This window comes from Poecilia formosa, unplaced genomic scaffold, assembly GCF_000485575.1.
Source record: "Poecilia formosa unplaced genomic scaffold, Poecilia_formosa-5.1.2 Scaffold75, whole genome shotgun sequence".
Taxonomy (NCBI): domain Eukaryota; kingdom Metazoa; phylum Chordata; class Actinopteri; order Cyprinodontiformes; family Poeciliidae; genus Poecilia; species Poecilia formosa.
This window is the reverse complement of record NW_006800014.1, coordinates 52033-78805: the sequence shown is the minus strand read 5'-3', so window position 1 is coordinate 78805 and position 26773 is coordinate 52033. Positions and strand designations below refer to the sequence as shown.

The 26773-nt window shown below is 38.4% G+C and overlaps 2 protein-coding genes across 3 annotated transcripts in view; both read right to left on the bottom strand.

The window, feature by feature from the left end:
* Nucleotides 1-117: 117 nt before the first annotated feature.
* On the bottom strand, nt 118-21824 carry tube1 (tubulin, epsilon 1). Of its 2 annotated transcripts, XM_007555996.2 has the most exons (12): nt 21649-21822; nt 21438-21511; nt 17966-18018; nt 17826-17883; nt 13565-13680; nt 11699-11820; nt 9150-9337; nt 8874-9046; nt 8094-8234; nt 5448-5588; nt 1148-1322; nt 118-404 (listed from the first exon to the last, which is right to left on the bottom strand). In XM_007555996.2, the coding sequence occupies exons 1-12, from the start codon at nt 21671-21673 to the stop codon at nt 246-248; spliced, it is 1425 nt and encodes a 474-aa protein (XP_007556058.1). In that variant the 5' UTR covers nt 21674-21822; the 3' UTR covers nt 118-245. The 2 variants fall into 2 exon arrangements, with proteins under 2 accessions (XP_007556058.1, XP_007556059.1); XM_007555997.2 differs by lacking the exon at nt 8094-8234 and having other exon boundaries at nt 119-404; nt 21649-21824.
* Nucleotides 21825-23078: 1254 nt separating this feature from the next.
* The window catches only part of lama4 (laminin, alpha 4), a 36084-nt gene continuing 32389 nt past the window's right edge, over nt 23079-26773 (bottom strand). The window contains exons 36-40 of the mRNA XM_007555994.2: nt 26311-26470; nt 24987-25114; nt 24812-24905; nt 23513-23632; nt 23079-23440 (exon numbers count right to left, since the gene is read on the bottom strand). Coding sequence (XP_007556056.1) covers nt 23295-23440; nt 23513-23632; nt 24812-24905; nt 24987-25114; nt 26311-26470 — 648 coding nt within the window. The 3' untranslated portion in view covers nt 23079-23294. The remainder of the gene's footprint in view (nt 23441-23512; nt 23633-24811; nt 24906-24986; nt 25115-26310; nt 26471-26773) is intronic.

The window sequence follows — 26773 nt, the reverse complement described above, 5'->3', positions numbered from 1 at the left end:
CAATTCAGACCAGAACATCAGGAGATCCTTCCTCACATCCAGCTGTGGACCCGTTCAGATTAGCTCATAGGAGTCACGGATCCTTAAAACGCTGCCAATACTGACCGAGTCACACTCAACCTTCTCACATGTTCTTTTCAATTCCAACAGAAAACCAGATTTTATTCACATCATAAATTAAATGTATCAAAATTACAAAAGGTGTTTTTATTGGGAAGTATTTTGTGAAATGTCTGAGTGGATCTTCATCTGGCGATGGAGAGTCTGGGTGCGTCCGGTATGAGTCGGGCTTTTGTGGCGTCCAGATGATGATACTCCTCAATCAGTGCACTGAGAGAAGACAGCGCCTCAGAGAAGGCGCTCTGCTCCATTCCGTCTACATGCAGGTAGTGGTGTAAGTGAGCCTACACACACAGGCAGAGACAAAAAAACAAGGATGTTGGGGGAAAAGTACAAGTTCAAAGGAATGCACATTAGATCCTGATGTTGAACAGGAAATCAGTGCCGTTTTCAGCAAAATGGAAGAATCATGCTGCCTCTGCCATGCTTGCCACAAACTGTGTTTCCATTTACCTTAAAATTGTGTAAGTTGGAATTATGAAAATAAATTCAATGGAAACACAGCAATTTAAAAGAAAAAAAAAAGTGCCTCATAACTGAAGGACATCAGAAGCAGAAGTGGCTGAAGCTCACTGTGCAATCTGCATGGAGACTAAACTTTCATTCACTATCTGTGTCTTCACTGGAGTCAGCTCGTGGCTTCATCAGGTGCACATTACAGCTGAAAACCGATTGGTGAGTTCGAGATCTTCCTGCTTTGTTGGATGTTTTTAGGTCTGAAGCTTCACTTTGGCTTCAGTGACACGATGTGAGCTTAAGAGTCAAATAGTTCAGTCTTTATTTTGCTTGACTGGAAAACATCCCCTCCAGAATACATGTAGCTTCTAAATGTGGGCTTCAGTCTTAAAGTCTGTTTATGTTGGATGCAGTGTGGTTTTGATACAAACAATATCGACTTTAAATGTCTTGCGCATTAAAGTTGCATACTGTACCTATCTAGATAGAATTTCACTGATAAATGAAAAAAGCCCACAAAAAATGAAACATTCATTTCTATGACAGGTGTAAAGGTTTATGCAATAATCACCTTCTTCTTGTAGAGCTTTGTGAAGCGGTCTCTCAGCTCCATGAAGGTGGGCTTCACACAGGTGTTGTTAGCCAGCGCCAGCAGGGAGTGGGCGTGTCCTACAGGGGGGACGGAGCACAGGCCCGTCTTCCAGCCCTCCTGATTCCACGACACAAAGGGCAGCGATGGTCTCAGCCTGAGGATGGACACACAAAAGATGAACTCTGATGGTTCGCTTAAAGCAGTCAAATCTAAATTTATGCCAGTAAATAAAGCAAAAAAACTGACAAATACCTGGAATGTACAGATCAAGGGTCAACAACACAGACTATGTTCACAATTTTAATATTAGTGAAATTAGAAATGCACCAAACCGATATTAATATCTGTATCGTTCCCACTATTGAAAAAAATCTAGATCAGGTATTGACAATGTGACTGATCCATAAGGGCAGATCTATTAAGTCTAATTCTAAGCTTTATTATTTTATTTTTTAGTCAGTTTCTTTATTATTTATTTTCCATTGGCTGTTATTATTCTACTTGCACGATTGAATAAATTCAAGTTGTTTTAACATGTTGACCAAGCTGATGAAGTCATTGCTGTATGTCAGTGTGCTGTACTGGTGCAGCATTATCACATAAATATGTAATTCAGTACATTTATGTCGGTGTTTTAAAAAAAAGAGACACATTTTAAATCAATTCAGCAATTTTTCTGTATCGGCTTGGCATCAGCCGATACTAAATCTCAGGTTATTGGCATCAGTATTGGAAGTGAAAACAATATTTTTAGCGATGCAGCATTGAAAAAGAGTCTAAATGTAAGTTGTACTAGTGAGTGAGCGGGTCCAGTCGAAACAGGTTCTACGTTATAGAACCATGTTCGCAGATAAATGAACTTGCTAACAGGCTAACAAGCTAACAGCTTCACAGATACCCTCTTCTTTAGAGGCTGAGAAAAGCTTCACCCAGTGAAGACCAGGGGTTGGATGGTTTAGCTTCAAAAAAGAGGTTTCTGGAAAAGCAGTTGCCGTGACAGCAGGAACAACTACAAGCTAGCTTCACCTTATCTAGACTGCCAACTACAGTGGAATCCAGCTAACAGGTGAGAGTTTTGAGTTATGACTGAAAAGAAGTGTTGACATGACAGTCGTGAAAAGACTACATGGTTTCCATAGCAACAGACAATGTTGTCATAGCTCTTCAGATTTGCAGCGGTCAATATGTATCCCTATCAGTTGACAATAACTCCACAGAAGCAATCTTGTTTTCTGTTCAGGTTTAGATCTAAAAAAATTGATTTGACTCATTTGAAAACGAGAAGGTCTGCTTTTTGTCATGCGAGGACATGGGTGATTAGCCTGAAGAAGGTTCACTTTTCATCAAAATCTGGAAATTATTTTAAACTAATTACAGAGTTTAATATTTGTGTATTCATATCTAAAATTCACATGACAATATCCAAAAATGTTTCAGGAGTGAAGTTATTGAGTAACAACTTTTTACAGGTTTTAATATAATGTGAAGGATGTAAATTTCACCAGAATTTCAACATTTAAAACGCTGTAGATGTAGAAGTTTTTATGGAGTTGGTGATATACCCGCTACGCGAATCTAGCTCGTTTTTGACAAAAAGTAAACATTACTGTTGCTGATTAAAAACTGTCCAGAAATAGAAAATTTTACCTAATTCTGGTGCTAATTCTGGTACATATTGCAATAATGATATAAGTTCCATCACTCTGTGACCTTTAGGCTTTTGTGGGCTAAAGTTGCTGTAGCAAGACTCTGTCAGAGCCGTTAAATATTATGTTAGTATGCTAGCATGCAATAAAAAGGAAGTTCATAACACTTGGAACATATTCTCTAAGAATTATTGCACTCTAAATAGTCCTATAAATATTGCAACGAGTAATAATATTTATTAGTTAATTTCACTGATCATGGCAAAAATGTATCAAACCCAAAATTCAGTTTTTCAGAAATTTAAATTATTAATTTGGAGCAATACAAAAATGAATTTGCATTTTGATCTACACAATCATGAGGTAGACCGCTGACTCAGCAGTTCTACCCACAGAGTGATAAGACAAAACACTGATCATGATTTAACTTCCTTTTGGGATTAATAATGCACTTTAAATTCAGCGTGTACTGACACCGTGCTGCCTCCAAGCACATTAATGGAAAATTGAGTGGAAGGAAAAGGTGCGATAGTGAAGGTGCACATGCATCGTTAAGTTTGAGAAGCAAAGCCAATTTAAGAGTGTGTGGAAGATTTATGAGGTGTGGACAGCTGAGTCTGAGTTTCAACAGGCTTGAACTTTATTTGGGCGAAGGCTGAAGAGGGAAGCCTTTAGTAGGGCTGCACCCATAAATCAGTCCCAAATTACTTAATCTTAGGAGATCGGTGATTGGTTAGCGAAACTGATCTTATCCAAAAAAGGTCTAAAAATCAGACACAATCCTCTTTGCTCTGTTATGAGACAGGTTTGACTGACAGACCGGCCCACTAGGTCAGGTCTGCACAGGCATAGTTAACAGTCACTCTACTGTTGCCAACTATTTAGTGACTTTCTAGACCAAAACTAAAAATCTAATCAGCAGGTCAGGCTTTTAAAAGAGCAGAAAGCTGCAATCGGTGTACTCTATAGCTATCGATCCTGTTGATGTGTTAAAATAAATCTGGATCGGAACCCCATAACATGATCTGGCATCTCAAAGGCTTTTCAAGCAACAGCATACAAACACAGACAACAGATCACACACTGACATTATTTAATCTCAGCTTTTCCATTTTGGAAAAACAAGAGCAGCCCAGAGTGAGGAACTGGTAGAACCACCTGTAAGCAGCAGTTTTAATTGGCCCTTTCTCCTCAACTTTATCAGCCGCTCAGATCTGCATGCAGGAATTTCAGTTCACTCTTCTTAAGAATCGGTTTGCGATTTAACTAGGCCAGATTGGCCGCTGCTGTGTGGAATCATTCCAGTTTGGATCGAACTTCAGCCATTTAGTTTCACTAAATATTATTTAATTCAGGAACAATCCTGCAGACCTAAGCAGAGGCAGAGAGAGGCCAACACTTCCAAACAAACCACACCTGTTCATACTTGCTCTTGTGGTGTAGATGAAGATCTGAGCTCTGTGGTAATTCTACTGAAGACTAGATGATCGCCTTCAGGGTGAATTAGCTGAGACATGAAGCAGGTACTAGTGCAGACAGCCTGGTTAATTCACCAGTTAGTATCAGCTGGGGACACTTGAACAATAATAGGCTGTTAATTATTAATCAATCTAAGGAATAGTCGCTTTCAGTGAATTTCTGTATGTAAAAAGTCTACATATAAGATCCAAATCCCTCTTTATTTACTTCAACAGAAAAGGCTCATGCAATAAAATAGTACTTTTCCTTTTGGAAAAGAGGATTCATTTTGTTTTAAAATAGGAATCAATTTTTGTTAACTTTGTTGGCTTTCAAAATAAAATATTTTACATAGCACATATTTATGAAATTGGTTTTGTTTTGCCGGGCTAGGAGAGATTTATCTTGTAGCAGCTGAGAAAAAAGTAGCTCTTTGAATGGAAAAACCAAATCTACACAAGTCAAAAATACTTTTTAAGCATTGCTGACATACTGACAAACTCAGCATGTGCATCTTCGTACAGCGGAGGGAGCAAACTGCAAAAATATAAAATCTTACAAAGTATTTTTTGTCTAGTTTCTAGTGCAAACATATCAGTAGACTCAAAATGAAATAAAACTAATAATTTCTTAATATTAAAAAAAACAAGAGTACTAGTTCCACAGGGAGATTATTTCACTTATAAGAGGACATATTTCCATTGATATAAGTGAAACATTCTATCAGTGGAACAAGTGAAGGACGTATGGACTTGAAACAAGCTCCTATATCAGGTGTACTAAGATATTTGCACTAGAAACTAGACCAAAAATACTTGGCATGGGAACTGGGAGAAAACACACACATCCCAGAGTCAGACCCCTGCTGAGATTCCAAGCAGGAACCTTCTCGTATGCCAACACCTCCCGTCTCCCTTCCCTCTCAAATCTTTTTAATAGAAACTTCACACACAGATATGTGCTCTGACACCAGCCTGTGCTTGGATTTGTCAGGAAACCGAGCTCAGGGCAGCAGAAGGGAGGCAGTCATGAGTCGGTGCTGCCGCTGCTGAATGGGGGTATTATAGGAACACATGAGGGTTGAGGTCATGGTGGAGTTTCTAAGGGTGGGTGAAGAAACTCCTGGCCTGTTTTGGTGAGGAAATGGAGGGTGGAGGAGGGTTTGATATTCTGACCTCTCGATATTCCTGCGGAGGTCAGACACCTGCACGTTGCCCCGGACCATCAGAGCACAGGCCAAGTAGAGGCTGTGCTTCGGGTCGGCCCGGATCAGCTGGTGCTCCTTACTGAAGGCGTCGCTGAACATCTGATCCAATCTGGAGTACAAGAGGGAAAATATACTGATTATATGAAAAATGTTCTTAGGAAATGTCAGTCCATGTAACAACAAACTCATTTCTAAAGCCTCCTTTCTTTAGATACTGTAAATGTCTTTATGAGATGCTGAGTGAAGTGCTAAACTAGGAAGGTTTTCTATAACTTTATTTGTTAAAGGGTCAGTATTATGTAAAATCTTTTTTGAGCTTTACATCATGTCATCATGTTATTCTCTCATCAAAAACACACCAGGAGTGTTGCCTTGATTCTTTCATGCACGTTTCATTAATCCATAGCAACCACTCAACTGTGAAAAACACCTAGCTCTACCTTTGAGATGAAGCTCCTCCTCAAAGCTGCAGTTTCCATGTTACCAAGCTTCTGCCTCACAGAGCAGACCGACCCCACGATTCCCCCACTCAGTTCCTTCAGACTAGTCAGCAGAAATTAGCAAACACTTGTTAGAACCGTCTGCTGATGCTGAGCTCATTATAGGAGCTAGTTCTCAGAGCAACACCTGTAAAAATGTCGTTAAAAGGTTAATAGAGGAGCCATGTTGTGATGACTTCCTGAAGGCTGAGTTTTAGAAAGAGCGGGAGTTTTTAAAGAGAGAATTAAATTAGGAAGTTAATTTCTTTTAAGTCATATTTGACATACGTATGCTTTTTATAACAACTTATAGCATAGCTAATATGCTATAATATTGCTATAATATGCTATTTATGGCTGGAAAACACATAATACTGTCCCTTTAAAGGAAGTGGGCTGTTTTAACAGAACAGCCCACAATGAAATAAGACATCTGTGTCTCCAACTGTAAGAGCTGCTCCATAAATAAAAAACAACAAAAAAAACAAAAACTTGTTTTTACTCTGAGAGTTGATCCAGATTTGATAAATCTGTTCCTTTCCAAGGAAACTAAACGTTAATGAAATCCTAGACATTTCCAGCCCACAGAGGTTCAGTCAAACCCCATTGCCTGAGCCGGCCCTTCTCCAGTTTGAAACCAGTCAATATTCCTCAAATCCTTCTGATTGCCCACTTGCTCTGCATCCAACTCGCAAACGTCTAGAACAGAGTGTCCATGCCTCATATGGACACCCTACCAAACATGTCCTGCCTCCAGTCAGCAGCCTGAGGAACAACATGCTCAGTCTATACCAGTTATTGTGTAACAATTTTTATTCTTAATGTCTGACATACATTTAGACTAACCGATTTAAGCTTTGAGGGCTGTTTAGCAAAATTATTTATATCAAGTCAGAATAATGGAAGGGAGTCATTTCATAGTATTTTAATTATGTCAAAATGTATCTAAATGTATTCTCATTCAAATGGTTTTATAAAAAATCTGTATTTGGTAGAATTAGTTTTTAAACTGTATGGCTTCAGTCAACAACAGTTTGCTGGGATTCTGGCCCATCCCTTCTGACAGAACCGAGTCAGGTGTTCAGGTCTCCTTACCCCTCAGTTTCAGCTCTGTTCACAAACAGTCTACTAGACTTTAATGACTTCAACACTTCAATTTTAGGTCCATCAGATAATTGCTGTGTCCAAGCTCAGGTGCTGTGTCCTTTGAAGGACCCTTAGTGGTCAACAAAGGAGCTTTCGATGAACACAAGAACTGCTCAACAAACTGGGACAGCCTTCACATCAGTGGTGTCAAACTGTATTCCTAAAGGGCCGGTGTCCTGCAACTTTTAAATATCTCTGCTTTAGCAGCATAACTCTGTAGAACTTAGCTGCATGTTGGTGAGGCAGTTTTGTCATTTAACTGAAGTATGTAGGAGAAAGGACACATCTAAAAGTTTGGCCAGACTCTGGCCCTTGAGGACGGAGTTTGAGAGCACTGCTTTAGATGTATTCCCATCCTCACCTTGAGGATCAGTGTCACTTAGCGTCGTGATACTGATGAACACAAGGTGGAAAAGTGGAGCTGAAAATCTTTTCAGTTTACTAAATAAAGTCATTTTACAAAATTATTTAAAATACAAGTGTATGTAAAAGATAAAAGCCTTCCGACTCAACTGCTTTCACACTTTTAATTTTTGTATCTTCTGTTTAAAATGTAACTCCTCTGCAGCTCTATCTTCAACTTTGTCCACCATTGTTACTAAAATGAAAACCTTTCGTTCAGGGAACCAACAGTCTTGGTTGGACTCACCAGACACATCAGACAAAGTAGTACGTAATTTTAAATATGAAGTTCAGAAGTTTTTTTTTGTTTTTTCCACAAATAAAATCTGAACTTTGGCTTTCGTTTGCATCCGGCCCTTTTGGGTTATGAAGATTTTGCAAGTCACTGTCTATTGTAATATTAACTCCAACTGTAGTCATCGTTCATAACGCAGGGAGGGAAGCATCTGTTGTTGAGCTTGCTGCTACCTCTTCATGTTCTAAATAAACACCATGGATGCCATCACTGAGAACTTCAAGTGAGCTCAACTCCCAGAGCTCAGTGGGTGGGAAGTAAAAATATCTGCCCTGACGGTATGAAAGCAGACCTTCTAGTAGGAATGTTGACATCCGCCAGTGTGTAGAGGGGCGTGAGGCTGGGAACTAGGTAGTGTAAACGAGGGAAGGGGACCAGGTTGTTGGCAATCTCATTCAAATCCATGTTGAGAGAACCGTCAAAACGCGAAGAACTGAAATCAAAAAGAAATCATTGCGAGTCACCGATCCCCCAATTTCAACATATGAAAATAAACCAACCTTCACTACAATTCCACTGGAAATTACATTAATAATAAACATTCATTACATTGAAACAATCCAAACTAATTTTGTTAAGGTAAATGTCATTCCTTATCAAATTAAAAGCATAAGCAGTTGGCACAAAAAAAAATAAAATAAAATAAAAAAAAAATCAGCCATGTCAGTTTCCATTAAATTTGGATAACTCAAGTTTCATCATAGTTTGAATATTATATTTCCTTTTTAGTGTGTCAAAAACTTACTTTTATTTACGAACTATAACAGTTGATCTTGTTTCATATGAAAATGTTTTTAGCACTAGTTGCAAAACAAATGTTGATTAAATAGAATTTAGATGAACATGTTTGTTTTTGGTTTGAATACTTTACAAGTTGGTTTTATACAAACATTGTAAAAAGAAAGGGTGCTTCAGTAAGTCAACCACAATCATTTAGCATAACTCAGAAATAACAGCTCCAGTATATACCCCAATAGAATCCATTTTATCATAAATGTCTATGGGACATTAAACTGTATTCTTAGAAGCTGATTAAACCCCAAATGTTCATTAATGAAATGCAGCTTCATACCTGGTGATGTTGAGCAGCAGGTTAGCTACTATGTTATTCATGGCATCAAATGGCCTCTCTGTTGGACTGACCCCTCCCTGTCCAGAGGTGACTGTGCTTTCTTTCTTTAGCACACACCCAGGTTTTGCATCATGAGACATGAGACTGATCTTGTTCACGATGTCCACCAGAGACTGGAATAGAAAAAGTGATGGAAAACATGAAAAAAAATAAAAATAAAATCAAGGTTTTGTTTAATATGTAACCTGTGGGTTTCTGAAAGAAGAAAAGTGAAACCTGGTTTTCAACAGGCAGGACACAATCTGCATGCTCTGTCAGCTCTCTCATAGCAAGGACACTGTTATAGGGAGAAGTGATGACATCGTCTTCTGCTGATGGATACATGGCAGTGACAATGCGACAAACATCAGGAAACTCCTCCTCCAGCAGGCTGAGCACTCTGGTCCCCAGACCGGACCCTGTACCTTAAAGTCAGAGTCAGAGTGTCACTGAAGTTTACAGGCACAAAGGAAACTGTAGGAACATCCTTCAGTCATGACACACGACATGACATGAGACAAAGAAAACAGTTTCCAAAGACTAATAACGCGTGTCCAGGTTGGAGTGCCATCTCAGTTAGATATTTTTTTATTTTTGGTGAAGCCACTGTCCTTAATTCATCAGAGGAAGACACATATGACTAGGTCCAAACCCTGGAGCTTGTATTTAGCTGATATGAAATACTTGAAAATTGAAGTAGAATATGCCAATAATTTGGTCCTCAGTTGTTCTGCAGTTGTGTTTATAAGTGACTTAATGATGGATTCACTGAAGAAGGATTTCTGCAGGAAATGCACTCTGACTGAAATCAGATCCAAACTGTCCAAGAATTTGCAAAGCTAAGACACTCTAATGCATCAAAACTGCTAGAATAACTTTTATAAAAGAATGTTAGCCAAGTATTGCATGCATCTTATTAAATACATTGCAGAAAACAATTCAATCTCCCGCTGGTTTTGCTCACAAAGTTAACCGTCTGTAACTTTATAGCAGTTTTAGTTTAATGTAATCATAATATGAAACGATACATAAAAGTCACTGTAGTGAAGGTTTTATTGTAGACCACGTTGTGAAGATTTTTCCCCTGGTTGCAGATGTCTCAGGGATTCTGACCCCCTTGTCTTTACAGAAACACTCTGACATCCTTTCAGTTTCTTGGAGTTGATAATGCCAATTTTGCTCTCATTTGACCACAGACATTTCTCCCAAATCTTCTCTGAATCATTAAGATGCTTAAGCTTAATATTAAAGGAGACATTTCATACACATGCAGACAATGGCTTACATTTAACTCTATTTATATAGTTGACAGAGAACATAGAAGAGGTCCAGGGAAGGACTCCTGAGGAACCCCACAGCTCACCTTCACTGAAGACGACCGTAACCAACCACTTATCCACAGCAAAAGATCTCTCAAGCAAACAAAGAGTTAAACCACCTCAAAACTATAGCGTGCGCTCTAAATAACTTAATAAGATGCAAATGAGCCACAGCGTTGCATGCAGAACTCCAGGATAATAAAACTATCATCGGCAGCAAGCAGCTAATCAAGTGAGTACTTAAAGTAATATTGTCTCTGTGCAATTATAAGGTCAATGAATAAGGACAAGTCTGTACAAATGTCATTTTTACCAGGAACTATTTATTCCAATACAGTGTAATGATGTTCTTGCCTCAAACTTAAATATCCTTAACAACTGGTTGTGGGCTTATCCTGCAACTTTCACATGATCCACCCATGAGGCAAGAGCCTGCATGGAGCTCTAGACAGAGGATAAACAGTATTTCTTTCATTTGTGAATGTTTAAAAACACAGTTGCCACCGTCTCTCCAAGTGTCTTGCTAGTCATCTTGTAATGAGTTACAGCCACATGCAGATTGACCATCATGTCCCTGATATGCAGGCAGCTCTTTGGTCCGGCACATGTTGGTGGAAAGGTTGCAATGGAAGACACTGATTCTGTCTACAGGTGTGCTTAAAATGTAGTAAGTTGGGGTCACTAGTTGGTCTGCGGGAATATGACATGGAACATAAGCAGTCTGGAGGAGACATAATCCTACATGGGTTGTAGAAGGTCATATTTGAAATGTATTTCTTTTCCAATCTTTCTGTGATCTCACCATGTTAAATGTTGGATATTATGTAAAATTAACAGCATTGTCATTCTCAATAAAAAAAATGCTGAAATTCTACATCTATGGTTTGTGTTAAAATGTTAGCATTTATGGGGCCCCTGAAGGTCTGAGGGAGCCTTAAGCAGCTGCTTAGTTCATCTATGCCTTGTGTTACCTCTAAATATGACTAGTTTTATGTTGTGTTTTAAGTCACACTGGCTGGTTACCTAACTGAAATGAAAAGACAAAAAGAAACACCGCCTTGATATACATGGTGTGTAAATATCGAGTTTCATCTGAATGTTTTGATGCAGAAATGAGAATTAGCATCTCAATCCCTTCATATCCTGTTGTATTCATTTCACAACGTAGATCAAATAACTCACAGCATGTTTGAGTTATTTTATAGTTCCTCCTTGTTACATTTCATTATATCAATGAGAGCTTTTAAAAACATGAAATGAGTCAAGGTTGGAATAGATAGGTCAGAGGTCAAAGAAAACTGCAAACAGGCATCAGCCAAGAAAAGCTAATACTTCCAAATTCTATACAAAGATCTTTGCTGAGGAAGTACAGGCTTGTCAGGCCTGAAATGTAGGAAAACATGGAGATCATCTGTACAGTAAATTAACTAATTTATACAACAGGGGGACAGAGGGTGTGTGGCTTACCTCCTCCCATTGAGTGAATGAGAAAGAAGCACTGCAGACAGTCACAGTGTTCGGCTGCCTTTCTCAGTTTGTTCACTATGGAGTCCCTGTAAGCCGAGCCGTACGTCAGGTTTCCAACGGCCCTGAGTGGATGAAGATTAATACAATGGAACCAATAATTATTGATTAATAAGAAATAGTAAATGGAAAACAATACAATCTTTACTTTTTTTGCAAGTACATGTCTGACACCTAGAAATAAAATCCAAAGTTGTTGATTACCTTCAGAAGTCACCTAATTAACAAATGCCTGTATGTAGTTTGAGCTCAGTATAAATTCAGATGTGCCATTTTTGTATTTAAAGGGGCAGTATGATGTGTTTTCCAGGCACATGGTGAGGCTAGGGGACTGGGCTGCTCTGTGAGGCAGAAGTCCATAAGATTGGAAACAACAGTTCTGAGGAGGAGTTGTCCCTCAAAGGCATGGGTAGGTCCACCCAGGAGTTTTGCACAGTTGAATAGATGCCATGGAGATTAAAGTATTTCTCATACATAAAAAAAAATAAAAATAAATCAAGGCAACATTCCAGGTATGTTTTTGATGAGGTAATAACATTATAACATGATGTAAAGCTAAAAAAAAAGTTGAATTTACATTTTGTTTTGTTTGGGCAGGTGACGCAGTGATGCAGCACAGAATTGCAGCGGATTTAACAGGAGCTGAGAAGCAGTGTAAACAGTGGGCAGGGAAATATACATGATTAAGGAAATTATGTTACACTGAGTGTTACACTTTTCAAAATTGTTTTCACTGGAATTTCTGAGAGCCTGCCCCCTGGAAGTCAAATGAATGACAGCCAAGATCTTAATTTCTGATAGAGTTTAAGATTACAGGACGAGTTTCCTCCCTGTGTACAGTTACAGGTTGAACAGGCCAATTGTTCTAGAAGAATAAGACATTAAAGAGGTTTTGGGTGTCTTGTGGGAACTCCCCTTTAATATGCCTTGAATTCTTTTCTCAGTGAGTCACTAGCAGCTCTGGCTCACATGCATCTTTTCTTTGTTTTTCAACAGTAACTGTCACACGGCAGAACAAATGCAGAGAACATTTTCACACGTTCCATAATGGAATCCCTTTAGTCTTTAAATACAAGTAACAGAATGTGTGTGTGACTTGTATTTCATCCAGCGTAAGGACCATTTTTTCAACAAATACCATGTTGTGGGGACAGACTGCTCCTTATGGGGCCAAAAGCCCAGGCCCCATTAGAGGATTCTTTTTTTGGTTAGGGGTCAGGTTTAGCATTAAGGTGTGAATTGAGTTCATGTCAGGTTTAGGATTATGTGTGCACTAGCAATGGCTATGTTCAGGGTAAAAATCGGAGTCAGAAGCAGGCTGTAGAAATGAATGAAAAACCAATGGAAGTCAATGCAAAGTCCCTGTGAAGATGGAAAGACATACTGTGTGTGTGCGTGTGTGTGTATTGTCAATCTTATGCGTTTCTGTGTTGCCATGTGATGGACTGACGACCTCTACAGGGCATACCTCCCCTCTCACCCTGAAGATAGACACCAGTCCCCACACAACCCTGCAAAAATAAATGGATATAGACAATCCATTTATCTGTAAAATGAAATTACAGATTAGTTTGGTCTTCTAATGTAGTTGCGCTTTCAAAACATAACAGAAAATTCTGATTTAATGTTTTACTTCCTTGAACCAAAAACAACAACAACCAAACTACCCCTGAGCACAGCGCCATGAGAAGTCAGTGCGTTGTAACAGAATGTGTGAATGATTGTAAAATAGCTGTAGAATGATAAGAATGATGGTGCGCCACAGTTGCTCCACCCTGACAGAACTCTTGTGGTGAGTCTGTCTCTCACCAGTTGTTGCCTGAACCCGAAACGTCCGTGAGGAGCTGAGTGCTGTCGAACACCTCCCTCAGTGGGCCCTGCAGGATCCCGTGGACCACGCCCTCCTCCATGTCGATCAGGACCGCCTGTGGATGCAAATATGTGAGAATGTGGCCCCAGCAGACGCCTTAATACTATAACACACAGGCACATTTCTTCAGTCACTGCAGGCAAGTCATAGCTGAGTTTTAAGATGTTTCCACAACTGATAGTCCAGTAGACTCCCCAGAACCAGAACCAAACTTGGAGAAGCAGCATTCAGCTTCTACACACCACAAATCTGTAACAAACTTCCAGAAAACTACAAAAGGGTCAAAACACTGAGTTCCTTTAAATAGACTAATTTTTTTTTTTATCTGTTTAGAGTTGCTTTTGAAACATTAACAGTTTTAAACATTCTGATGTGTATCGATGCCACTTTACAAAATGTAATGCTTCAATTGTTGACTGTGTTCTATGACACTTGTATTTTTATGACGTTAAGCGTGTTGAACTACCTCTTTGCTAAAACATGCTATGCAAAGACACTTGATTGATTGATGACCAAGATTCCAATGTTTGTTGTGTTTTCAGCTGCTGTGGTTTGCTTTCACACTGCATTCTCTCAAATAAACCAAACCTTTTCAAAAACCTGTTCCTCCTCTCACCTGTGGTGGCGCTGCATCAAGAATCACTGAAGGAAAAAGAAAACCTCTGAAGAAGACCCCGAGTGCAACTTCCTTCACAAAATGTAAACTAGTGTTTAGGTTTAGTGTCAGATTTTACGGCTGTAGACCTTAGAGTTCCTTGGTTTTTACATTTCAAAACAGAATTGCAAAAATAAAGCAACCATGTTTTCCTTTCTTATAAAGCTAAATGTAAAACTGTGAAACTGAAATAATTAAAAATCCTGTGTTCTTGTTTGTGATATCTTTAGACAGAATGAAATATGTGTTTGTTGTTTTATATGTAGCTTTTCAGAACCAGACAAGACAAAAAAGAAATGCAAGTTACAACTAACCAACATTTTATAGATTATTCTGATGATTAATCAGATAAAAATGGGCAGATTCTGCAGGTTTTTCATTTACCACTTAGGCGTAAAATATGCAATCTTAGAATCATATTAAATGCAAAAAATGCATGATTAGTCCAATCAATGGGTTCAGGCCTAATCTGCAGCTGTTTGGTCAGCCTTACACAAAAATCCCATAAATTTCACATATAAAAATCATATGTTAAAAACATGTTGCAAATTAAAAATGAACATGTGGCTGCAGCCATCAGAAGTGCAGCAAGCTGAACGGGCGGCAGTGCCAGATGGAGAGACGCCGTCCTAAAAAAAACACCTCTGACATCTGCAGCAGATGCTGCAAAGCTGCGTACGGAAGTTGAGAGTTATAAATACTTTTATTACCCAAATTATAAATAGTGTAAACAGTTAGAATAACATATTTTTGTTTTAAAACATGCCCAGTACAGTAGGTGCTGTGATAGTGTGACTTCAACACTATCGAATCACAACATGCTAACATTGTTAGCATTGTTAGCTTGCAATTACTCCCAATTAGGAGTAATTGCAAGAGTTCACTGAAAAGAAGGCAAAGCAGTCTTCTGCCTAACAAAAACATGAAGGACAAGTCAAAATTCAAAAGAAATTAACAGAACGGCAAAACAATAAGACATTTTATCTGAATGGTCTGACTGCTAGAGACATCTCAATAGAAAATCTGTTGAGAGAAGAATAGAGACACCATGAGTCCAGTGCCATGACCACAGTGAAGCATCAGGGTACAGTCCATGAGTGGAGTTCCCTATCATCAAGAGGAGTAGGCTAACTCCCAATTCTACCAAAGAACACTGCAATGAATGAGATCAAGACACTTTCCATGAGTAACTTATTCTAAAAATGGAACAATAATTCAATGGTGACCGGTGCACTTTGCAATGAAAGATAAACTAGCTCAAAGATCAGAACCTTGCAAGGCTGGAGCTGAAGTGAGGATTTGAACCTAACTTGGAACCTGTGGTCTATGGTCAAAAGCAACTGGATACAAAGGAGGAAACGACTCCAACTAACTACATCTAAAATGAAACAAGAACAGGGAAGATATTCTTAAAACATTACACATTTATTCTTCATTCACTTGAACTGACTGACGATTCTCTTTCAAGATATTGAGAGATGAGACATAACTCGTTCCTGTTCTGAAAACATAGATCTGAAGTTACACATGACTAGCTGTCCAGGGAGCACCAATACCAAACAAGTACTAAAGATTTAATGCATACTTAGAATTAAAAGCTTCCAAGTATGCATTGTGTAAGATATGCTAACCAAAAAAAGCATACAGCTTATTCTGATCCTAATGGCAGCAATAGTTGAGCTGCATAAATGACATGATGAATATAAACAGCAGAAAATGACAACACGTGATAGTTTGAGGCAAACTGCTATCGTGAGAAGATGAAAGCTAAAAAAGACCCTGCTTGACAGGAACATCTGGTATGGTAAGAACTAAATGACTTGGTTGTGTCAATAGTGACTCAAAATAATGTGCTTAGTCAGACCATAAATAATAAGTTTATTCAGTTCAATAAAAAAATAATTTATTGAAAAAGGACATTAAATGTTGTTGTACTTTATTATGGAATTTTCTTCAAAGAGCTGCCAGAGCAGCTAGAGGACTACACATGCAAGAGAGCAAAATTTTTGTCGCAGTCTTCCTAAAGCAGACAAACTTTTTCTATCCTTGAGAACTGTCAAGCTATTACAAATAACACACAAACATATCTCCAAGATCATCTAAACTACATAAGGAGGTGTTTTCTTTTGATACATGCGCTCTTCCTGCAAAGGAAAAAGCTGAAGTTAGTCTGTTTCGATTGTTTTCATCAGTTCTACTGTAGCTTACAGGAAACCTAAAGTAGGGAGATGATGGCTTTCATATGCCCTACAGACCATATGCGAGGTAAATGGCTTATGTCTAAAACTTAAAAATGTATGAAAATGGCACAAAATCATAAATGAAGTGAAATGTTTCTTTCAATTAAATTTGCCATCCCCTTATGCAAAATTAACTGAATGAAGTCTACAGCCATCAGTCCATTATTTCTAGCCTCCCCCCAGTGGCGTCTCTGGGCAAGCTGCCAGGCCTGAACAACTTCTCCTAATGTACAAATAAAAGAAAAATTACAGCGCTAAACACTCAGCTCACACTTGTTTTGACACTTTTAGAGTACCAGATTGTGTTGTTAAATATCTGATGGTATTTTCTTTTTAAATCATGAGACAGTGCTTAAAGTATTTAACTGGTTATTGAAGTTAAAAAGGGCTGCAAAACATGCTACCAAATGTTTGTTTCAAAAAAATCTATCACTTGTTGATGTGTCACAGCTTTGTAAAGGTTTCACACTGTTTTGGTGTGAAATGCTTCAGACATCTGTCTGAATTGGAAAGTTTTGGGTTTGATTTTAGCTTTCTCCCATCACGTATCAATGTGCCTCAGTGTGCCTCCCAGTGCATGAAACACTGAAAGCAGTGTGTGTGAATGTGTGCACTTTTTTAGGTGAATGTGGTTATAGTTTTATCTACACATTCAATCCATCTTCATGGACCCGTTTCATGTTGTAGCTGGTTGCCTGTGAATAATGTGCCCTTTAACTGACTGGATACCCCAGTGTGACATCTGTTCTACAATGGCTTAGGATGAAGAAATATACCTAGAAACCTTTCATATAAAAACATCATTATAAGTATTTGCTTTTTTTGTACACTTTATTAAATCAACGTCTCGGCTGAACATTTTTTCAATTGGATGGAGTAAGCCATTTTTAATAATAGTATTTTTGCATTTACTCTACACAGTATGTTATTCAAGCTTTTGTTTTTATACTTTTTTGTGTAAATCTACATGTTTCGACTTTCCTGCCACTTTGCTGCTATTGGACACTTACGGACAAAAAGATCATTTCTATTTCTTTCTCTCTTTTTACACCAAATCCTGACAAACTCCCTTGTCACCAGCTGATAGAAGAATCCTCTGTTGATACTTGAATCATTTATAAACGCCTCCTTTTTTCTAATCTTCCACTTTTTGTTGAGCATGTTGGGGCCTCTTCTCGTAGTCATTTAATTAATTGAAAAAACATTTTATAATACTTAAATGTTGTGAAACGCTGTTTGGGTTTCTTTTTTTTTTTTTTTGTCATTTTAGAGACATCATTGTTACCCAGGTGAGGCAGGACTTACTCTAGCCTTCAGGTGTTGGATCCTCCCTCCAACACAACAGGCTCCACCATCACTTTTCCTGGAAACATGTGTCAAACATCAAAATAGACAAAGCTACAGCTATTGCGTCTCCACCTTTCTATGAATTAAGGTGCAATTACCTTGGATCCACATTCCGGAAGAAGCTGCTGAGGGCCTCATCGTACAATCCTCTCTGAGGAAGGAGGAAAACACAAAATGTTAGGACGAGCTTTAGGGCCAAACAACTTCTAGGAGTTAGGGTTAGAAACCTTTCATATAAAAACACCATTATAAGTATAAAAACCAGTCTCTTTGACTGGTTTTTAGGTTGCTGCTCTGACCGGCATACTTCATTAAGGTGCAGCAGTTTGTTTCCTGGTACAGTGTTACTGTACCTGGAAGGTATGAAGGATAAATAAATGATGGAAGCTACTTTTGCCTAACAGAATAACGTGAAGACAGTTCAACGCAATTTCCTTTACTTCAGATACTTTAAAACTGCATTGTAGTGAATGTTAAAACCAAAATTTATTTTTAATTATTGTTTGATCAAGAGCAATAATCACATTCTCTAGGGAGAAGAGGAAGTGCTGCTGAAAACGAATAAGACTAAATCTCTGCACATAGTGAAAACAATCCATTGATAAGGAGGAAAAAAAAATAGACTTACTGGAATTGTTTGTAGTGATTACATTCAGAAAATGTGAAGTCAATAAGGCCATCCATTAAAAAAAGTGGTTCCACATGTTTCATGTGCAAGTAAAACAGGTCACATTTTACCATCCAAGTCTTTCAGAGAAAGCATGTTCATGCAAGTATATCTGTATCTGATTCCACCCCCAGTGCTGCTAGTGTTTAGGAGGAGTCTTAACATAACCAAATTTAAGATTTATTTATCTCTTCAGCTTGTCTCCACATATTCCCTGTAGGTGTGTACAAGCAGTGAAATATCCAAAAACATGCAGGACACCAAAGTTACAAAGGACAAGCATTTTAGCTTTAACAGGATCCAATAATCAGTCCAAACGATAACATAGAACCCTTTATTATAATTAATTCCCAAAACAAGAGCCATAAATGATCCAAAATGGAAAACAGCAGATCCCTCCTCACCACAGTTCTTTTTAAATGTGTTCATATTCTTCTGTTGATGGTCTGGTGAATATCTGGCGCCATCTTCTGCCTGAGACCATTATTGGCCCTGCTGGCAGAGACGACCAATGTTGATCACTTGCATGTGGCCTCCATAGTTGTTAAATAGTCACAGTCTCTTTTGGCCTCTTGGATGAGATGCAGAGTAATTTTGGTAGACCAGTCACTCCTGGGAAGGTTCACCACTCTTCCATGTTTTCACTATTAGTGGATAATGGCTCTCTGTGGCTCACTGAAGACCCAACACCTTGGAAGTTACTCTAATCCTTTCCACACTGGTGTCAATGACTGTCTCTCATCTGTTCATAAATTTCTTTAAATCATGGACTAATGTGTTACTTTTTAAGATCTTTCAGCCTACTTCATTCAAGTAATTTCTTGATTGAAGTAGAAATTACTACTTCAATCAAGAAACCTGCTCACTTACATGTGAGCAGGTCAACAAATGTCACCCTAGTGTTAACCTCCAGATAAAGGTTCTACACTGCAGATAAAGGTTACGACTCCAAACCAGACAGACCTTTAGAGGAACATTTGTTCCGTCTGGCCTAGGAACACTGTATGATCCCCACAATGTCCAGATCCTATTTGGACAAAACTTTGGTTTATTCACTGGGCAAATGGAAGCTGATATCAGAAGACTTCTGAGAAGTTGTTTTGTTTTTGAACTTACTGAACTGCTCTGTGCAAGGTCACAGATGCATGTGAAAAGACTGTCTTGAGCATGTTTGAGAGATGCATCTATTGATTTCTTTTCTCTTGGATTTGTCAAAAGACTCAACAGTCATTCTTTTCTTTGACCCTTAAATAAAACGATGACAGAATACATTCTGTGTTATTCTTGATTTGTTGTTAACTGGAACAGTGTTTCATTTCAAAATAAAATTAATTTATCTCCTTAACATTTTTTTACTTTCTTCAAATTCAAATGTTTTCATACCATTCCTGAGTATTTGGTAGCACTGTCTTTAAAACTGTATGACTTGGATGAACTGTTCTTTTACAAACTTTTCAAAATAGTTTGCTGGATTTTTGGACCGGTCGTTCTGACAGAACTGAGTCAGGTTTGTGGGTCACTTGCCTTCACAAACGTTTTTAGCTCCGTCTCCAAATTTTCTATGAGCCTGGGACTTTGTGATACCCACATATCTTCTCCATCTCTGCAAAGGTCTGAAAATCAGCCAATGTTCGCTTTTGCTCTGCTGTGAGAACAAAAGGGGGCAGCAGAGAGCACCGACTTACAGGTACTTACATGTGAGCAGGTGTGACCTGCATGTGAGCAGTCAACAAATGTCACCCTAGTGTTATCAACTTTACATCTTTGCTATATTTAGTGGTTTTGTAGATAATAAAAAATAAATAAAGATTTAAAAAGTAATTAGATTAATAATAATGATAATAATAATAACTGTATCCACAAAAATCATAATCAGTAGATTAAGCTTTTTAAATATCAGTGATCTTCAGAACTGCAATTGGTGCACCGCTAGTAACTCTACCTAAATTGGCTGTATGTTTAAGGTCACTATCAATTTTAAGAACCATTTGTGCCTGAGCTTGAACTTCCTGGCTTAGGTCTTCAGATGCTGCTTTAGTATTTTCACAATGTTCTCCTGTTCTCTCTTTATGATGCCATCTATTTTGTGAAGTAAGCCAGCCTTCCTGCAGCAAAACACTCCTACAAAATGATGCTGCCAACCCACAAGATTGTCATTATGCCCTAACATTTTTTGTTACAAGTGACACCACTAAGGGCTTTGTCCCAGAACGTATTTCATAACTGTATTCTGCCTTTTTATGTTGCTTTTGGGTGAATGGCTTTTTCCTGAAGGAGTGGACGAAGCTGAAGTTGGTTTCCAATTCCAGCTTCCAATAGCTAAAGGGCAATTCCACTTAATTTTTACTACTTTCCGTATCTTTAATCAACTCTAGTTTAAAAACTACTACACCTAGAGACTTAAAACCAGGACTAGATTATTCTGCTCCAATAGCAGAATACTTATAACCATGTTTGGGATTTGTGAAACTTTTATCTGATTTGTGAAAACTCAATAAAGTTAGATTTTCACCATTTTTGGCACCTCTTTCATTACTACAACTGCTCTAATTGAAAAACTGTAACTCCTAGACACTTCAAACCTATACCAGATTATTCTCCTCTTCAAGCTGGATATTTAAAACCATGTTTGGGATTTGTGAAACCTTTTTCTGATTTGTGAAAACTACAGCTTTATATCCTATCATATGATAGGATGTTTCCATGCAGTTAATGCTTGTATACAACACATACAAATCCAACAAGAATATATTCTTATTTATGGTACTTTTGATCTAAAAAGAATATTTTTGTATTATAGCTTACAAAAAACAAATCAGCTAAGAAGCTTATATATTATACTGATGCGTTTCAGTAAATCTGAAAGCACCGGTGTCTGAACTTGGTCGTACGTGCGCGCCTACCTTGTTGACGTGTGCGTGCTCGCGCAGAGCCAGATCCCAGAATCTGCAACCGACCTGGTTTCCACACTGCCCGACTTGAAGAGAACATTTCAGTTTAGCTAGCAGCCGTTTTTCCGAGATTAAGTATTAAATTGGCTACATATAAGAAATCATTTAAAGCAATTTCCCAGAAAACAAAACCAAACCACAGTTTTTCAGGAGTTCAACTTACCTTGGACAACAACTGACTGAGTCATGACAACAACGAACCGGAGACAGCAGCACCGGCTATACTGGTTAATGCTTCAGGGAATCGAGAAAGCAGCGGTGTACACAGGACTTTTGAAGGCTGTGTTAAGTCGCGCCTTCACTGTGTTTGGTCCGGTAATGATGACGTAATTGCAGTGCAGCCGTACGTAGAAAACGTAAGGCTGTTAGCCGATATCCCCATAGACATAATATAAGGATCTTATATTATGTCTATGGATATCCCATTATATGAAATGGTGGAAGTTGTTTTTGTTATTCACTTATAATTTACATAAATTGTAATCTTAAAGTTACAGGCATCTCATAGCAACGGTTCACGAAATTTACTTTCTAATCTGTTAGCTTTTTCACAGCCCAAGTTACTTATTACACAAATCAAGTTGTTGACCGACAAACTATTTCTGTGTTTTTAAAAGAAGTTTAGACAATTTCTCCATCTCTGAAATCTGTCAAAAATTGGAAATAAACTGGACAATTTGTTGCTGGGCAGTATTTATTTAAAAGAGTCAGTCTTTTTCGTAACCCCCCGCCACCACAAAAAAAAAAACAACAACAACAAAAAACCCTGATGCATTTCTATATACATAAGAGGGCGCTGTTTCTGCTTCCCCAGCCTGCCTTGGAACCTCGTTTATCACAGAAATGCGTTCATTGGTAGAATCTATAACAATTAAAATGAAGCCTCGTCATTCTTTCACCCGTCTTCTTCTTTAGGAGTCACTACAGTGAATCATCTCCCTTAGAAATGTGTTGTTCGCTCCAAGCTGAGCTCTTTTATTCTTTCCCTATCACGTACTGCTCTATCCCTCATACCCTTCTCTCGTCTTCTCTTGCCTCTAATTTGTTGTCCAGAGTACATGACCCGGTTGTCCCTCTGATAAGTTCACTTCACACTTTTTATTGCCATCATAAATCATAGTAGATCACACTAACAACTTGTTCTTCTTCTCTGTCTTCTTCAGTTGTTCTTCCCTTCCTCCTGCTCTGGACTTTCCTCTCTGGTGCGCTGGTTGTTGCTTTGGATAGTTGATCCCAGGAAGTGATACGTCTGCAGAGCGTCTGTTCCTACCTATGTCCATGTCATTATACTTGTAAAAATGAACAAATGTGAGCAGTACTTTAATAGAAAATAACCAACCTTCTCATAAATAATTATGAGAAGGTTGGTTTATATAAGTAAATAAGCTAAAAAAACATAAGCTTTTAATTGGATGTAAAAAAAAAATTTATTATCAGATATAAACAGTACAAACAAAATCAAGATTTTAGATTGATCATGTTAATAAAAATGTGCCTAGAAAGAGATATTATGGACACTAAACCTTGCAATGATGCAATGTTTTATGTGTGTTTTCTGCACTGCTGAGTGTGAATAAAGGAAGTACATTCTAAATAAATTCCACAGGATATATTTTATCTTGAAACATTTTTACTCGTCAGATTTTAAACTTTGATCTGGAAGCTTTGGTCATTTTCTTGGTGGAAAACAAAAATGGTGACTTAGACAATGAAGCAAGAACTGGAGCGAATGAACACACTCTTAGTGGGTATTATTAAGAAATTCTAAAATGAGTTTGGTCAGTGCTGTGACGGGGCTACTGATAAATATTATGCTCCAGGACAGCTTCCCACACTGACGGCTCCAATCACCAAAACCGTCTTGCTGAAGCTTGCTGGGCTCTTGTTGATGGTCAGGTTCTTCATGCAGCCCACGTAGGGCTTCCTGGTGGCAACACTGCCTGGGAGGAAGTCATCTGAGAAGAACAGGAAGTCGGTTAGGAAATGCGTGACTTTGCTCCAAGGAGCTGCTGGCATTGCTTTCTCACCTGGAGCTCCACCGATAAATATCGGCTTCTTGGTGTCTGTGGAGCGGGGGTTCACGGGGCCCACAACGTGTTTGATCTCAGAGTCCACATCCAGCTGGACAACGTTGGCATCCCGGATCACTGTGGGCAACAATGATCATTGGACTACATTTATATAGAGGTTGATTTATACAGAAAACACTGCAGAAAAAAAACACAAAGTAGGAGAAACAGAGTTCCACTGGAATGGAATGGAACAAATAGAACAACAACCTGACAGATTCGGTTTTAAAATGATCTTCTCATTTCAATTTCAGTTCAGTTTATTTATGTAGCGCCTATTAACACATGTGAAGTATTCAAGGTACTTTACAAAAAGAAAAAAAAAAGTTTCAGTTCAGTTATACAGACATTCCAACTGATCTTATTTTCTCAAACAATGCATCTTATTATTTCTTTAATATTAATGTTTAGCAATGACCCAGCCAGAGTCTGGATTCTGTCTGAGAATCTGTAGAGTGCTAAAATTAGCGCGATTGTGAAAGCTTACTATGCTTCTAAAGTATGTTTTTCTACTAATTATTGAGCAGGTTGTAAATATTATCTGACACTGTATTATTTAATAAAATGTGAAACACAAAATGGCAGGTATGTATATATAATTTTGGGTTTAACTGTAAGAACAATTACCAGTAAAAATCTGAAAAGTGTTGCATGCATTTCTGTTCAGCCCTCTGAGTCTTTTGCCAGTTTTACAAGATGTAAATGTTATGTTATTGAGTTCTGTCAGATATGATGGAAACTGTCTGCAAACATAAAGTTTCAACTTTTGCCACTAAATCTCAATTGAAAACAAGATATTTTTCTCGTGTTTAAAGTAAAATAATCTGCCAGTGAAACTACTACTTTTTCATCAATATTAAGGAATTACTGACTTAAAATAAACTCCAATATCTTGCTGAAAAGTTGTAAGTTAGTATTGACTTATTTTAATCGTACTAAGATATTTGTACTAGAAACTAGGCAAAATATTTGGTAGTATTTGGTGCTTTTGCAGTGAATGCAGTTGGTTGAACTGTATTTAGTTAAAGGGAACTGGAGTAAACAGAGTTGAATACAATTGTACATTTTGCTTCCTAAAAACATAAAATATGAAACCATGCATGATTCTTTATCCACCTCATTGGACAGTCAGTCAACAAAATACTTTTGAAGTTTATGCTTGCAGAGTAATAATTTGTGAAATTGCAAAAAGCCATGAATAGTACTGTTGCCCAGAACATCCATTTCCACCGTGCTTCCCTATTGTGTGATTCTGACCTGTTATTCTGTGCCAGGAGCCGTCACACACACCATGTCTCGGTGACACCTTCGTAGAGAACTCATGTTTTCCGTCATGAACAACAACAACCACCTGGGAGGAGAAAAAGGAAACATTTTGACTGACTGGTCAGAAAGAGTCTGTCCTATTCTCATTATCACTGTTAAGACTCACCGCTCCTTGATGGATGTACATTATGAAATAACCCTCTGACGTGCGCACATGCAGTAGCACCGCTGAGGCCACACGAGGGCGCACCTCCATTGTTAACTCGAACCTCAGTCCCAGTTCAAAGGATTCATCTGAAGGAAGGAAGAATCACATTCAGCATGTAGCAGATGTTTTGGATGTCTTGACCACACAGGCCCATAACTCTGGATGTGCAGCATGTATTATATCGGTCAAGCGGAGATGGAGATGTGATCCAAGCAACGTTTTCCCTGTCAGCACCCTCCATCTCTCTCTTCTACTGACACAGTTTGACTGCAACTGCTAAAGATATGAGGTCATTTTACCTAGCTACACATTTTTCCATTGCACACAGGTTTGTGAGACACAGGGGAACTTATGACCTGATGAACTAGCAACTTAACAGATGGTCAGCTGAAATAATGTTCTGCACACTGGAAAATATATCAGGTGGTTAGGCTGTGTTTAAAGCTGCAAGGAAACTTTTATAACAATATATATATTTTTTATATATTTGTTAAAACTATCACTATGTTGTGAGAGATAAATTGTGAAAAGAAATCAAGTTCCATTGCCTCAAGGTCCTCTGTGGTCCTACTGCATCTGCAGAAATACACAGCTCAGTTAGAAATATCCAATCAGAGCCAGGTGGAGAGTCTTAGCACTGTCAATCAACCTGATGTGAGTGCTGCTCAAGATTGCCAGTTTGCTACAGCTGTGCTAATGGTGGAGGAACAACTTAACTGTTTATCCATCATAATCGGTGGCCATGCTAACTAGCCTGAGCATTCACAGGAAACTAACTGTTGGAAACCAGCTGTAGCATAGCAGAGAGCAAGGGGGAGGGTGTGAGTAGCATGTACACAAGAGTGATTGACAGTGAAAAGACCCTCCTCCTGGCTCTGATTGGTTGTTTCTGACCAAGCGGTGTATTTCTGGAGAGAGCAGTAGAACCACGTAGAGGAGTCAGAGAAGCTTGAATTTTTTTACATTCACACTATCAAGACAGTGATGGTTTTAACAAATATGTTAAAAAAAACAACAACATATTTTTAAGCGGCTTTAACTATAGCACTCGGACAACGCAACAATAGGCTGACAGGATGAGGGGAGGAGAGGGGAGGAGAGTGCAAGTAGTGGGCGGAGCTTTGGAAAAGGTTGGACTTCCAATGGGTTCCAACCAAGTTTTATCTGATGTAACTTCAGAGAGTGAGACAAAAAAAAGTTGTATGTGACATTTTATTTTCTGTATGTACAATTCTGGTTTCAACTGGATATGTAGGGAAACTGCATCTGTGAAACAACATACCCAAAACCACATATCCTCCCTCCTCTGAGAAGTACGTTCCATCCTCAGAGAGTCCTTCAAAGCATGGACCGACCCCGTAACTCTCAGTCATAGAGGACAACCTCCGTCCATCAAGCTGAAGGTTCTTCAAACAGCCAGTGAAGCTGTAAGCAGAGTTTCTCTGCAGGAAATACAAACATTTTTTAATTTCCAAATCAGAAGCACAAACTGCTGAGAAGTTCATGTTAAGCACACAACAAAAAAGGAATCTTCCAGTAAGATTTCTCTCATTTCTCCAGCTCCAGAAGATGTTCTGCTGATACTGATGTCCATAAAGTGGAGAGGACAGAAGGGGGTAGTGTATGATGTTTTTCTTTTACTATGCATCATCTCAATATGGCTGCAGAGAAACTGATCATTACCTGATTATGTTTAGCAAAAAGCTGAAAGTGATATTCCTAACTATTTATTTGCTAACGTAGGT